The sequence below is a fragment of the Diachasmimorpha longicaudata genome, chromosome 5 (assembly GCF_034640455.1).
Source record: "Diachasmimorpha longicaudata isolate KC_UGA_2023 chromosome 5, iyDiaLong2, whole genome shotgun sequence".
Lineage (NCBI taxonomy): Eukaryota > Metazoa > Arthropoda > Insecta > Hymenoptera > Braconidae > Diachasmimorpha > Diachasmimorpha longicaudata.
The window spans coordinates 10,875,749-10,891,615 of NC_087229.1; the positions used below are offsets into that span (position 1 = coordinate 10,875,749).

General features: G+C 35.1%; 1 protein-coding gene across 9 annotated transcripts in view; it reads left to right on the plus strand.

Annotated features, from left to right (window-relative positions):
- Positions 1-14,913, plus strand: part of Sdt (stardust) — a 22,507-nt gene extending 7,594 nt beyond the window's left edge. For 7 of the 9 annotated variants that reach the window (XM_064120979.1, XM_064120980.1, XM_064120983.1 and 4 more), the window contains 9 exons: positions 5,102-5,315; positions 7,655-7,852; positions 8,963-9,421; positions 9,598-9,916; positions 10,110-10,327; positions 10,424-10,626; positions 10,714-10,889; positions 11,136-11,300; positions 11,393-14,913. In XM_064120979.1, the coding sequence (XP_063977049.1) occupies positions 5,102-5,315; positions 7,655-7,852; positions 8,963-9,421; positions 9,598-9,916; positions 10,110-10,327; positions 10,424-10,626; positions 10,714-10,889; positions 11,136-11,300; positions 11,393-11,883 (2,443 nt within the window). In that variant the 3' untranslated portion in view covers positions 11,884-14,913. Of the gene's footprint in view, positions 1-5,101; positions 5,316-6,483; positions 7,095-7,654; positions 7,853-8,962; positions 9,422-9,597; positions 9,917-10,109; positions 10,328-10,423; positions 10,627-10,713; positions 10,890-11,135; positions 11,301-11,392 lie in introns of those variants that run through there. The other 2 variants (XM_064120987.1, XM_064120982.1) reach the window with 2 other exon arrangements.
- The last annotated feature ends 954 nt before the right edge of the window (positions 14,914-15,867 follow it).

Consider the following 15,867-nt stretch of genomic DNA (forward strand, 5'->3'; position numbering starts at 1 on the left):
TTGAGTGTCGTAATTTGAATCTTTCCACCTTCCACAGTCCATCTACAATTCTCTGCTATTTGCTACATATTCGACTTTATTCAGTAATTTATCAGTCTTCACCATAAAAAAAAATAAATGCACTTTTATCCTCTATTACGAATGTCTTAATAAATGAATAAAATTCTATAATTTTCTAGAAAAAAAAAATCATTGACCATTGAGTTTCTATTGAAAAAGAGCACGTTATACTAGTCAAACTATACAAGTTAAGCCAAAACTTAAAAGTATTTTCTATATTTAATGGGCTAGCTATTCTTGTGCACCATTTTGTTCCAGTGCGAACTGATTTATAGATGCTCCAGTATTTTCATCAACGAATTGAGATTTTTTTTTTAATTCTAATGGTCACACCATTTGATTCTGGACTTGGGATGCTTGGCATATATATATATATATATATGTATAGTAGTTGTTGTTGTCGTAGAGGCTTTAAGGTTTATCCCATAGGCCCCTTCTGGTTCCACCACCTGTTTCGAAACTGTAGAGATTGAGAGGGGATCCTGAAAAAAATGTTCACCTGACAACCGGAAAGAACCCATACCATTGCACATGACTCATGGCACATAATAGCCAAAGACCCTCTACGACTGATAATTGGTGACCACGTGGGCATAATCAGCTCGTCGAGTAATGTAAAATTTGATAAGATCCATACAGTTAACGAATCGAAAGTTTTATAATGAAAAATCATTAGAAAAGTTGAGTGTTTTTCACGTATATGGGATTTGTATTCATTCCTTTATTGAGTAACAGAAAATTTTGTTCCCCAGCTATATTGTATTAGTCACTGAACTCAAAATTTTCATTGCTTTTGACACTTTATATACACTTATCTCCGAGAAATAAAAGCGACAATACTAAAAATAGACGTGTAATAAAAATGTTCCTTTGTAACGTCGGAGAGCCTATCAACTAAAGTCAAAGCCAGTGAGTAGAATAAGTATAGGGAGCTCTTGATAAGCCCCTTGATATCAGGTGCTAGTTGGCGATAATAATGCCGCATTCCAGATCACCAGTTTTTATTTACACTCTTTAATGCTTACATCTCAGTTAATTTGGGTACCGAGAACAATTTATTTACCGGTAATTATGAGTAAATTTTATAATTTTTAAGACACTCGAATAACTGATTAATTATAGTGCTGAAAAAGTATTGAAACTGTATACTTTTGTAGATTAATTTGAAATAATTTTAAGAAAAGTGATTGATATTAAATTTCAATCCAAGGAAGAGTCCAAATTTGCCAATTTTTTTGACAAATTCTATTGAATATTTATGCAATGTGACTGGGTGTTCTATTGTAAAAATAGTCCAGTAGAAACTATAATTTTATAACATGTGGCATAACAACCCAATAAAATTTTACTCGGAATTCAAATCAAGTTAAGTAATTGACAATACAATAAATCCATCAATTATAAACTGAAGCATATGCCCATCTGATTTTACCAAAACTCATAGGATTCAGGCTTAGGCTTTTTTCTTGGGAAATTTCCCTCGAAATGTCACTTGTCAAATAATTTAAAGTAAATCGCGATCACCACCATAAAATGATTTCATAATATTGATCATTGTAACAACAAATAAATGATTTTATTGTTGAAAAATTTATCCCCCCCCCCCCACTTATTGTTTGATAAAATTATATTTGCAATTGAAATGCCCGCTATGTTTATAATATTTTTCCCTAGAATATTTGACTTTTTACTAGGCGTATTGCATCTTATTCAGCAGAGTTTTAATGTTGTCGAAATTTAATATAAGTTTTTCTCCATTACTAGATTTTTTTTTCCGAATCGTGATTGATTTTGAGAAAATGGCTTCCTGCACCCAGTGCATGAATCGCTACTGGAATGCAGCTGTTGGATGCTTTACTGAAATGCCCAAATTTAGGTAAAATTCTACTCACTTGAATAATAGAAAAACATTAAAAAAATAAAATTCTCATGTGAAGCTATTTCCAAATGAAAAAACGATATTTGATCATTCTTCTTTTTGGGACTTTTCGAATAACAACACACAATTTTAATAAAATATTAACAAGAGAGTTACCATTGATTAATTCCCCTGGTTAAATAGAAAATAATAATTATTGCGTTGAGAGGAGAGCGGGTTATATGTGTGAAATTTTTTTAATGGATTTTGAATTTCCATTTCAAATGTAAGGGATTTTTCTGCAATATTTGCGCAACATACTCGTTTGTAGGCAGGGAAGCTGGAGAATTATTATTTTTCCATTCTGATTTCAACGAGAAGAGCTTTGGAAGAGATGAAACCTATGAAAAATTGTACTGGATAGCTTCAAATACGGCGCTTGATTTTTGTTTGGATAGAATTTACCATGAGCAAATTGTGCTATGCCCCGTTGAAAAAAAAAGTGGAACCATTAAATCGAGAGAATAAAAATAATACATTTTATAAAGGAAGTTAGCTGGCACTCACCTATCAGGATGTCTAAGGACTAGCTGCAAGGTCTCAACGCCCCCTCCAAATGTATAATATCCCCTCCGTGATAGCGTGAGAATTAGCCACTGGCGAATCCGTAAGACGCCACCGGATAGGATTTTCAAGACTTGAAAGTGGAGTCAGACATTACAAATACACACTGCATTATCCATAAATATATTCGTGAAATGCAAGAGTATTGGTCACACATATAGAATGTACTGGAAGGTGGGGCGTATCGGGTTCCGCGAAACCCGTCAAAGTACGTCCTATCCAGCACGAACATTTGAGTATAGAGTTCACTCGAAATTCCAAACGCATTCCCCGGTGTACACATTCACATCCCTGTTTTCTATTTCATACCCGTACTCAACTGTCTGCTTATATCTCCATTCACAATTTCCAACATTTTCAAGGCAATTTTTGGTTTTACTTTTCATGATGGCCTTGGCATTGAGATTTATTGCAAGGAACATTAACATTTAATTTATACAACTCATAGAGATTCACAAAGTTAATTCATTAATTTTTCTTTTCATAATATATGGAAGAGTATTGAAACAGGTCTTTTTTCAACAATTATGCAAGTAGCGAAAATCCTAGGTATATAATATTTCTCGTGAGTATCTAGCAATTGCTACTATATTAATAAATACTCGAACGCTTATGTAATAATAAATTATCCATTTCTCCATGAAAGAAGCAGTGACTTGAATGCCTGTAGAGTAGTTTGAATTTTTCGAGACACCCCGTAGACTACGTCGAAGGAGAACCAAGAGGTGCAGCCATACCCCCTCACATGTTTCCCTAACGGCCAGTGTCCCTTTGCCCTCCTCTGTCCCTCGTACAATCCCCCTTCTCACTCGTTTAGTGACTCACTCACTCCACAAATGCATTCGTTCGTATAGTGAGGACAAGTGCTTGGGATTTGTCCCCCCTCCCCCAATCCCACGGCACTGGCCACTCGGTAAGTCGAGGGGGCCACTCGGTGTATAGAAGCCTACAAACTCAGTGTAAAGGCGTTCCAGCAATTGTTAACGTCATTAATTAAAAAGAATAATAATAAACAAAATGAGTAGTTAAATAGAATAACCTAATATAGACAAGCAATATTTTCACCATCTTTTGAATATACTTATTGTCAGAGTGAGAGTGCAATAGTGTGGAAATTCTTTGGTTAAATTGTTGAACATTATTCAAAACTCTATATTCAGAATATTGTGATGACGTGAAAATTTTGTGATAAATGCAAATGCTGTAATAGCGAAAAATATTGAATCAAGTGTAACGGAAAATTTAATACCTGACGCCATCCCAGTATCTTGACTCACCTGCTTGAAGAACCAAAAACCGGTACGGAGGTTTTAGGACGCCACGAAATAAAACAGGGACGACAAGTCGAAAATTCGTCACAAGACATTGGTGAGGTCTTGGGATTGAGATCATTGAAAGGATAGGTGGATTCTAGAGAGGGATAATGGGAGTGGTGGTTGTTTGATGATTGAAAATTCTTGTCTTGCGTTGGGTTTGAGTTTGACGCCTGGACGAGGTGCGCCCATGAGTGGCACCCACGTACGAAGGACGTATTTGGTGGAAGATATTTTCTGAATATACACGCCATGAGGATCCTTAAAACGTTGCACTGGTAGGTTGATGGTTAATTATTTCTGCTGTGCATTCATTACTTTGAATAGTATTTCAAAAGCAAGTGAATGCATTAATGACTTTTCCATGTATTTCTGAGTTTAAATTAGTGTGATTCTATCAGAAAAATCTGCAACATAGCGAAGTAGGTTGTATGTTTACAACCGAAGTGATGATCTTTTCATAATTTTTCATCAATTTACGAAAATCCGTGAGATTAGATGGGTGTCTGCAAGTTCCGGTTACGTCGCAAAAATAAAATAGAAAATTAGACCAAGAAAGTTGAAATTCATTGAAAAAAATCTTACATATGTGAAGAAGCAGCTTTCGAATCCAGATCTTCCAATTGATTCTATCAAGAAATTGTTTAAATATGTACAAGTGTTCGGCAAAAACGATTAACAATATCGTGTAAAAATTTATTGGGGGCGCACATTGTTAAATAAAAATATCTCTCACGTAGAAAGTATTTCTAGACATCAATTGATGTACATGATTACTCAATTTGTTTTGTTATTTCGCTCACACTTTGGTCGGGGGCTAGCGAGTGAATGAAAAATATATGTACCACTTTTTTTATGGTGTTCATGAAAAAGAAATCATCTCTCGAGACCGTGTGGGAGCATAACAGCCGTAAAAAAAACGAACAAAGTAAAATGGTCGTGAACGTACCTTATTGTTCATACCTTCGGTTCCTGGATACCTTTGTCCTTTGGTTCTGGTATAATATCCCTGCCCTTGTATCTTCATCTTGAATGTATATTGCGGTTAAATACACTTTGCAGTATGCTCCAGCTGGTTTGAAAAAATATTTTTAAATTGTCTAAATTATAAATGTGGGTTGAAAATTTATTCAATCTATGTTGAAAAAAAAATTGTAGAATATAAGGACATTTATTGGATTTTCATTCATTATTATTAAATAGAGAAGTACATACAATGATCTAACTAATTATCTAATTGTTACAGGTCTAGAAGACGCAGCAATAGTGGCGTGACAGACATTCACTTACAGCAGGCTCAGGTGCATGATAACAATAACGGTGTTAATCAGACCAAAGAGTCCCGTGACAATACAGGCGTCCCCGATGAGATGTGGACCCCGGGCCTGATCCCGGGCCACCATCGGGAATTGCCAGTGGATGTCCCCGACACTCTCCTTCAGCAGGCATACGCCAACAAGGTAATAACTGATAATACCTCCAATTTAAGTAGAACCGGACCGCCAACACGTGTCACCAATACCCATAGCGCTAGCCATCACAATAACACCCATATTCATGATAAACGCGATTCTGAAAATCATCGTCGGCTAAAAATTGAGGAAACGGCGGTGAGCAATGATCATTTCAGAACGATTATCGATCACCCTGATAAGTATCAAAATGACAATTCTGACAATAGTTTGATCGTGATTGATAACAATGATGGTATAAAGCCCAGAATAGTTGAAATAACGTTGAGGAACAACGACAAAAATGAAAAAACAAAGCAAGATAATAAAACAATAACGGACATTTTGGAAAAATCAATGCCAGAGGTAAGAGAATCTAGTGTCGATGGTGACTATGATGACTATCCCTTTGCCAAAGAAGATTATCCAACAATGCTCAAGACAAGCAGCGATACATCAGCAAGTCCTCGAAGCTCCTCAGGAAGGTCTGACAGTACAGCAATAATGGACGCTAGTCTGATTATGATTTCTGGTAAAGAGTCACCTCTCTATGATGCACGTAGAATAGATCTCGGATCGCCCTGCCGACCAATCGGTAATATCTTTCTCAGTAACCGAGAATCTTTATCAACGTCCTTCGATAATCCTGCTTATGGTCTTGATCTGGACTTCCACCAGGGCCTCCTCATGCGCTCTGAAGAGATGACAGATCTCACTCTGTTACTATCTACTACTAATGGGAAATCATTGAAAAAAGCAGGAGAAAGAGATAATCGCGAGGGAGATCTGATCTCGGCAGTTTCGACTGACGATCTTCTCTCCAATGATGTTACTGATTTCGTTGCTGTAACGTCTTCCGAAACCAGAAAGATGAAGAAGAAACACTCATCAAGTGGTTACTCTACTCTTTGCAGCGATACTGACTCTTCGGATAAATCATTTATCGTTATTGGATCTAAGCGTTCATTTCGCGAAGTCGCTGTTGATTGTCCAGCGGATTTTGTCCCTATGACTAAGGGTCATCCGATTTATCCGCCACCCAGCAGAAAAACCCAAGAAATCGTCAATAAGCATACACAGTCCTCTGATAATTTAAGTACCATTAAACGAGACGATCATGAGCCTCACGATATGGCTGGATCCAAGAGTCTTAAGGTAAGGTTTAAAGTACAGACGAAATTCATGGGTAAAAGTTATTTCTACAATCTTCGTAATACCAATATGCTTTCCTCCAATTATCACCCAATTAATAATACTGATAGTCTATCTAATGCACTTACATGTAAAACGCTTAACTGCACTGTATTATCACACTCATCGATTCCCTATATATTTGACTTTAATAATTCCTTTGACAAGGATATGTCGTTTAAGCGTATTGAGAGCTTTCGCAATGAGACCGATGACAATTCGAAAAATTATATGCGTGAGGTTCGACGTGAGCAAATCGGAGACAAAAGTCATGGGCAAATTGGCCATTCTTTAGAGCACTTTGAGTTGAGAGAGAATGCCGAGAATTCAACTCTCTCTGATGTTTACAAAAACTCGAAAGCCATGAGGCAGGAATTTATAACAATCGGGCTTGGAAGCCTACCTGATTTTGAAAAAAAACAATCATTTGGTTGGAAATTTGGAACCCCACACTGGCGGACACACAGTTGCAACCGGATATTTCGGCCGAGTTTTTACGAAAGAAGTTATCGAGATGATGATCATGATGATGGTGATAACGATGATGATCATCATTATCATTATGATGGTCATGATAATGCGGGGGTAACACAACAGGTAATAAAAGAGTGTTTAAGCTAGGATACAAATGTCAAAGAGTGTGCGCTTCTACAGCAATGGATATTTTTTATTTATCTACTGTTTTTTCTTCTTTTTTTCTTACTTTCTTTGTTCATTTATTGGGTAGAGGATATTGGGTGAGACATTATGATAGTTTGGGGGTGGTTTGGTCTCCGCATGAAGGAGTAGCTGATGCACTGAGAAATAATTGTTCTAAAAATACTTTTATTTGATATTTTATTTATGAAATTTATTTATTTATTTAGTTTTTTGATTGGGATTTTAGGACGGAAAATGATTTCATTCCAAATAGTTCAATTTGCTATTTGAAGAACATGCAATGATTTCTCTGAGCGTATAATTGTACATCTCCTCTCCAAAAATATCTCTAATTTTCACTCAGGTCAACTACATTTCTCAATTATTTATTCTTCTACGCATCGTGGAATGGAATTCAGTGAAGACATGAAATTAATAATAAACAATTATAAATTGAACTCATGGATTCATTAAGGAATTCTGGTTTTCGTGCCAATAGAGGTTAAATTAATTTTCAGACTGGCTTGAATGGTGTTAAGCCCGCAATTCCTCCCCGTGATCAGAAAAGGGCTCCCGCGAGACCGCCGAAAGATAATGTGAGAATATCCAATCGCAATAATAACATCGAGATTAATGAGAATATCAACACGACTAACGATTCCATACAGCAGCCTCAGCCGACGCCTCAACAATTGCACTCAATTAAAAAATACCAGGTGAATGATAGTTGTTTTACCGCCATAGATATTAAACTTCATTGACAGACGTTAAACTATCTCGTTCACAGTTATAGTTTATTCAGTTATTGTTTCACTTTTACTTTAAGGAAATTGTACGCTTGTATGGCGTGATGGACAATATACATATGTATATTTTTCTAGTAATAGTTGGGTACACGGGAAACGGAAAGCATTGAAGTTAATTACCGAACCGTGTCTATTTTACTTCCGTGTTTCAACAATGTGATTCATACGGATGAACGTTCAATCGTCATGACTAGAATATAATACAATTGCAATCGAAGAACTGATCGGAAATTGTGAATTAACACAGAACGGGCTTTTTGTTGAAGAATTCCCCATGCTTAACAAATTTCCTTTTTCAATGGAATATTTTTCGTTGGATACAGTTAATTATCAGCATCCTACATATACATATATATGAAAATCCAATATGTGGGTTAATTTCAAAATGTTGACTTGATCATTTTGTGACTATAGATTTTTTTTTTTATTTTCAAGAAGATGAAAAGTAAAAAAAGTTGCAGAAAAAGATGTATTTTTAACTTTTGATAGCTGTCGGTAAATTTTGTTGCTCGTAATTTTCACATTACAAATGCAACGGAAAATTTGAAATTAATCATGTAATTAAATGTATCTTCTGTGTGTAATCGGCCTCCCAAAGCATGACATTTTCACAATCGGTTATAAATTGTTTTGATAGGAGGAAACAGAACAGAATATTGAATAATCAGTAATTTTTTATTATTCCACTTGATGGGGGGCGTCATTCGTCACTAATTGTTATCAGATACATTCAATTAATGCACCATGTTGTGGATAATGTTTGAAAACCATCAGTAATTTAGAATAAGACTGGGTTCCGCGATTTGCCATTATCAAAAATTTATCCTAAAATATAGAATTCCATTTTTCACTGGCTCTTCATGTTATTCACTCAAATCCTAATACTACTTTTTGTTATAATTTAAACATACGTTATAAAGTTTTGCTAAGATAGTGGTTTGTTTTTCTTATATAATATTTTTAAATTCTCGAATTGCAGAAGAAAAAAAAAAGTATTGTGAAAATTCCATATTTTTTTAGGAGCAATTACGACAGAGAAAAGATCATGAAGAGCGTCAGGAATATCTTCATCAATCGATACGCGGTTCCAAGAAGCTTCACGCCCTTGAGAGTCACACCACGAGTCTCGCAGGCCAAGAGAACTTTGCTTATACTCAGGATGAAATAGCGCCACCTACTCCAACGGCTGATCGGAAGCGTCACTCTGCTTCACCTAAAGAAGAAGAATCCTTAACAACATTAACTTATGGAGAAGTTGTGGCAACACTCGAGAGGCTACAAATGCAATTGAAGAATCTGTCAGGGGCTCTTGGCATATCAGGCCCTGGAGTTGAGGCGGAGTTGGACGCAGTTCGAACATTTTTAATACAAAGGAAATTCGCAACTGCTCTGAGTACTCATCAGGTACTCAGATCTAGGTGGAGAGCTGATAAATTGCCCAGGCATTATGATGATGATGCTTCCAATTTGGCGCGTGACGTAAGCTTTTATTTGCTGTGATATTTGGTATCAATGGTTTCTGATATTTCTTCTTTACGTCCTTCTATGTTCAATTTTTACATTATTTAAGGCTAGTACGTAGCCTGTCTTTTCTTTGTGAAATATTTCAAAATTTCAGAAGGAAAATCTCTGAATTTGCGTGAATTTTCTTTCAGTGTGTCGAGGCCCTGGAGGAATGGCAGTCATCAAACGTAAAGTCAAGCGAGTATGTAGCTCTCGTCGAAGAGCTGACAGGATTATTGACGAGCTACGAAATGGAGGGTTTATTGCTATCACATGACTCAGTGATATCATACGTTGATGGAATGCAACGTAAGCAGAGTCCGTCTTCCTCATCTCCCAGTGAAACACCAAGTCTTTCATCTAGTTACCGAGATTCGAGAAATACAGAGAATATCAAGATAATTAAAATTGAAAAGACCAATGAGCCACTCGGTGCTACAGTTAGGAATGAAGGGGATGCCGTCATAATTGGTTCGTTTATGCGATGTTGTTTATTTAATTGATTAGAATGAATCTTTCTCATGGAAAGTACTGAATAATGTTAATAGTTCTAGTTGAGTTATGGGAAAATTACAATTAGTATCTTATAAAATATCTCAAAAAATAAAATGAATAAAAGTTTTCTATAGATAGTATAAAAAAATAATTAACTATTTTGTGATAGGGAGGGTTGTTCGGGGTGGTGCTGCAGAGAAATCCGGTCTCTTTCACGAAGGAGATGAAGTTCTCGAGGTTAATGGTGTAGAAATGAGGGGCAAGAGTGTCAACGAAGTCTGCGATATTCTCGCAGGAATGCAAGGGAGTTTAACCTTTCTCGTCTTACCAGCTTCCAATAACTATCGAAATAATATTGCAAATACTGCAAAAGATGAGAATGGCCAGGTGAGAATATGAATATATCAGGCGAACCTTCTTGGATATGATTGATAATTGATTCCATATAATTTGTAATTTCTGATCGTGCTATTACTTACTTAGATACATCATGTGAGAGCTCATTTCGACTATGATCCAGAAGAGGATCCTTATATACCTTGTCGAGAGCTTGGTGTAAGCTTTCAGAAGGGCGATGTTCTCCATGTCATATCGCAGGAGGATTCCAATTGGTGGCAGGCTTACCGGGAGGGTGAGGAAGATCAGACTCTAGCGGGTCTAATCCCAAGTAAAGCCTTTCAACATCAGTATGTACCTATTTGAAACTTTATTAATTGAAAATTGAATAGTCATAGTGTAATGATGTAATTCATGTTGTAATGGCTCAATTTCAGACGAGAATCTATGAAGCAGACAATAGCAGGAGGTAAGACTACAGTTAGGGGAGGAAAAAAATCGAGTACGTTATTGTGTACGAGAAAAAATCCAAAGAAGAAAAAGAAACGAAGTAAATTTGGGTGTAATTTGAATGAAGATGGTTATCCACTGTACTCAACGTCGACAATGGACGGTATGTTTTCTTATAACTATGTACTTATTTACTATTTATATTTATAACGAATTTGTTGTAGTATTTTTATACAATTTTTATGATTTACTTGTTATTCAGAAAATTGAAACTTTTTATAGTTCTTTATAGTTGAAATATTGTTGGAAAATACTTGACGGAAAGACATTTTTCATTATTTATTATTTTACATCATTTTGTAAAATTCTATAATATTAATGTCGAATGATGACTATTTATGAATTTTAGATTACGACACCGAGGAGGTATTAACATATGAAGAGGTGGCCCTCTACTATCCACGTGCAAGTCATAAAAGACCAATTGTTTTGATAGGGCCTCCGAATATCGGGAGACATGAGCTGCGCCAACGTCTGATGCAGGATAGTGAACGTTTTGCTGCAGCCATACCACGTAAGTCAAAAAATTTATTTATATAAATTGAATTTAAAAATAAAAATATATTGAAAAATAAGATATTATCAGAAAAAAAATGCAATTTTTAGACACATCTAGACCAAGAAAAGGTTCCGAAGTTGATGGTCAAGACTACCACTTCATCTCCCGATCGCAATTTGAGTCTGATATTCTATGCAGAAAATTTGTGGAACATGGAGAATATGAGAAAGCATACTATGGTACATCAGTCGAGGCAATTCGAACAGTCGTGAATTCAGGCAAAATTTGTGTTCTAAATCTTCACCCGCAGAGTTTAAAAATTCTTCGCAATTCTGATCTGAAGCCTTACGTGGTATTCGTAGCTCCACCGAGTCTTGAAAAATTACGTCAGAAACGGCTCAAGAATAATGAGAGTTTCAAGGAAGAAGAACTCAAGGATATAATCGAAAAGGCGAGGGAAATGGAGGACAAGTATGGACATCTTTTCGACATGATTATTATTAATAATGATACTGATCGCGCTTACAATCAATTACTCACGGAGATAAATTCATTGGAACGAGAGCCTCAATGGGTTCCAGCTACGTGGGTTCAGTGATAACAGATTAGCTATCATGAAATGATAAAATTCCCATAGAAATAGACCATCAAGATTCTCTACTTTAGATCATTTATGAGTGCTTCTACTTTATTTATAGAGAATAAAATATTGATGGAGCTGGGACAATATGGGCATTAGATTTTTTTCTGATTATACGAGAAAAACAAATGGATTTTTTTTTTGTTTCTATATAAAATCATCACAGAGATACGATTTTATTTCATTTTCGACTAATTTTTCGATTTTTTTTTTATGAATTCAAAGGAAAAAAATAAAACTTATAAAATTACAAAGTAAAAGTGCATAATTGTTAACAAAATATAATGCGAAAAAGAAAATATAATTTATTATCAGAATTGCAATATAATTTTTTTGTACTTGAAAACATTCAATTATTTTTGAGATGTACACATTAGAATGAAAATCAATTGTCTATTTTGCACCAACTCATCTGAGTTATCATCACCATTGGAGATCTAAATCTCGAAAGTTTGGTGGGATGTGCGCCGCAAAAAATACACAGACTCATGGTAATGATATTTATATCCTATATATATATATATATATGTTGAGATAGATTAGAGATGATAACAAATTGGAAATGTGTACAGACGATTATTGATACTAACGATTTGGAATTAGACAGTTGCGAGGTTCATGCGGATATATTTTATACATGTACGTATGTCAGTGACAAATAATGAGGGAGGGGGGGGGGGAGCTGTATTGAAATGTAATGCTGTTGGCAGAGATAAATGGTTCAGTTTTAGTTTTTCCTGGAAATTCAATATATTCATTTTACAAGCTGTATTGGTGGGAGAAATTTCTATTATTAATTGAGTATAATTGACTATATACAGCCATTACAATCAGTGATTAAAGAAAAACAGTATGAATCGATATAAATAGAATACATTCAAGTGCTGAAACTGAAACATTTATCTTGAATTTCAGTCTGTCCAAAAATAGAATAGTTTTTCTCAATTAATACTAATTTCCAACAAATTATTGTTATCGTAATTTCTATAATTTCAATTTTTAGGGTCAAAATAAAAAAAACATCAACTTTGTAAATAAGTGAATAATTGTATAGATAAAAAAATCGAAATAGAATCGAACACAATAAAAGGAAGAGAAATTATTTATTCGAAAAGTATGAATAATCACGCAATAAATCATAAACAGTAACAGGAATGGAAACTGGCTCTAAAACACCTTCACAATGTCCAATCATCAATCAATTAACACCCTGTTATTATTGTTGTATTATGTTGTTGTTGTTGTTGTTGTTCTTGTTGTTGTTGTTGTTGTTGTTGCTGCTGCTGCTGTTGTTGTTGTTCTTGTTGTTATTGATGTTATTGTATCTTGACCTAGAGTGCCGTTATCAACCGAAAAAATCACAATGAAAATAATCATACTGGAAAACGGACTTGAGAATTATTTCTTCATTGATCTCCATGAGTCTCAAGAACTAATAAGCTAATCTAATTGTTTTCTTTATTGAAGATTAATACTCAGTTTTTGAGTGGCAGTTATCAAGATAAATTTAAAAAGTGTCTTAGATGGCCGTGATGATGATGATAATGATGATGATGATGATGATGATGATGTGTACATTGTATCTATGGAGTGCAGGTAGAACATACATTCACACACATAAACGCGCAGCCACACATACGTACATGTTTTATCTGACTAAAAAATTGCAGGGAAAAAGAGTAAATTTTCAGATACAATTACCTCAAATTTTATTAAAATTCCGTACAATTTTTGTTTGCATTCATAAGCATCAAAGTTTAAAGGTTTAAAGTTTTTAAATTCAAGTAGCAGTTTGAAAGTCTTATGAAAAAGTAGAATAAGGTGGTAAGAAAGAAGGATTGTTTTGTAAAAAATTCTAATCATTTTCTAGCAAAGCTTGAGGGAGCTTGGTAATGAGTTAGTAATCTTTTAAGGTTAATACTATAATTGTGAAAATTGTAAAAACCTGAAATCTAGTTATTTCTCCCTGTAAACATGGAATAAATCGCCAACCATGATAAAGATGCTCTGTTTGCATGTACCTCGCACCGGTGTTGCGGTGTTGCGAAACCTTCATCCTTTATCATCAACAATTGCAACATGGTAGTTGAGAAGCATTAAGTGAAAATAAATATATTAGATGAAGTTGCACTTACAAGTAATTAAAAAATGAGAACTATAAGGTTCACAACAGAAGTTGTATTCATATCGCCGGAGTAGAATCAGAAAAGTGCACGTGTACTTCCAAAATTAATTGTACGAAAAAATGTTGATCAATCCTCTTGAATTTTCATTGAACTCTCTCTTCTTTTTTTGTTCCTGTTGTCATCGGTGAAAAATAATATATACGAAAAATAATGGGTAATCAAATGATTTCTACATAGCAATGGTATGTCGTAAATGTTCTCTCTTTTTTTTTAATTTATGAAATGTAAGCATTGATTTCTCCAAATTCCCCTGGGGAAAGGTTGAATCATAGGGAATGATGCAATTATGCCGATTTAAAAAATTCCATGTCATGTAAAGAAAATTCACAGTAGACTGTAGAAATATTCAATAAAATGGGTTGAACAGGCATAGAATTCCTAATACAAGTTGAATAGAAATCGTTAGAAAGTTTGTCAATTGAATTTTTCTTAGTGTCATTCCGAGTTTGTGATCATTTCTAGGACTAACTGAGGATGTATGAGATTAGAAAATGGTGTCAGTGAATTTTCATAAGTTCTTGGTGTTGAAAAAAAGTGAGAAATTGAAGCGATTGAATCAAACTAGGAAATGAGATAGAAATTGTGGATGATAATGCAGCGATGATACACTTGGCGAACTCTTTCTATATATGGAGTGAAAAACAGTGAATGGGGGATAATTATAAGGCGTGTCACATTTTGTTTAATGAGCAATTTTCTTGTACATGAGCATAAGAATTTGAGTACCGTGCCAAAGTTTCATAATCACCACTATCTCCTTTTGTTGCATATACCGTTGAATAAATGAATGATACCATTATAACTATGATTATTTTGTCACTTACATAGTACTGTTACGGCTTATGGCTCAATATGATATTTTATTGAACGTTTTAATTCTTATTAAGTTTGTTAATATGAAGCTTGATCCTCGCTAAAAAAAGTCTTTCTTTTACATTTTTCGGCAGGGGAGTCTCAAGTATGATATTGAGTTTTTATATGTCAAGAATTAACAATTGTAATATGTCTTTTTCCCCCATGAATTTTTTTATTGAATTTATTGAACCGAATGAGGAAGTAACGGAATTTAAAATCATGCGCCAAGGAAAAAGTCCCTAGCCGTGCGAAGGGTGGGGAAAGCGCTAGTGAGTTTCATGCGCAGCTTCCTCGCGCAGCTACTGTTACTAGGCGGGCGCGCGCGCGCAGGCCTGACTGGGCTACGTGGCGTCAGTATGCCCTGAGATGGCGGCTGTACGTGGATGTCTGTCCCGGCGTATCGTGTATTTCGTCTACTTTATCTAATAAAATGCGGAATTTAGTTTATTAAAGTGTTTAATTAGAGGGAAATAGTTTCGGGGTATGTAATTAATATAGTGGGTATTGTTTTTGAAAGTTTAATAGTAAATAGTGAAGGGATTTGTGGGAAGTGAGCATGAGGACGCTTGGGCGTGGCTCGTTGGTGATGAGGCCTAATTTGCTAAATAATTGGCCAAATTGTTGCTAAAAAGACTGGTACATTGTGCATTGAGTGGAATTTTGTAAAATAATAAAATGCTAAATGGACTGAAAAACGAGTAGCGTCTCCACAGAGCTGTGTGACGAAGGGATGGTGCGGCGAGGGGGGCAGCCGTACGTGTTCGTGTTTTGTAATGACGCCGAATCTGTTAAATAATTGGTGAAATATTGCTAAAAAAAAACTGGTAAATGGAGGGTAAATGCATTGGCCCGGAAAAGTGTGTTTATTGAGTGGAATTTTTTGAAAAAATAAAATGCTAAA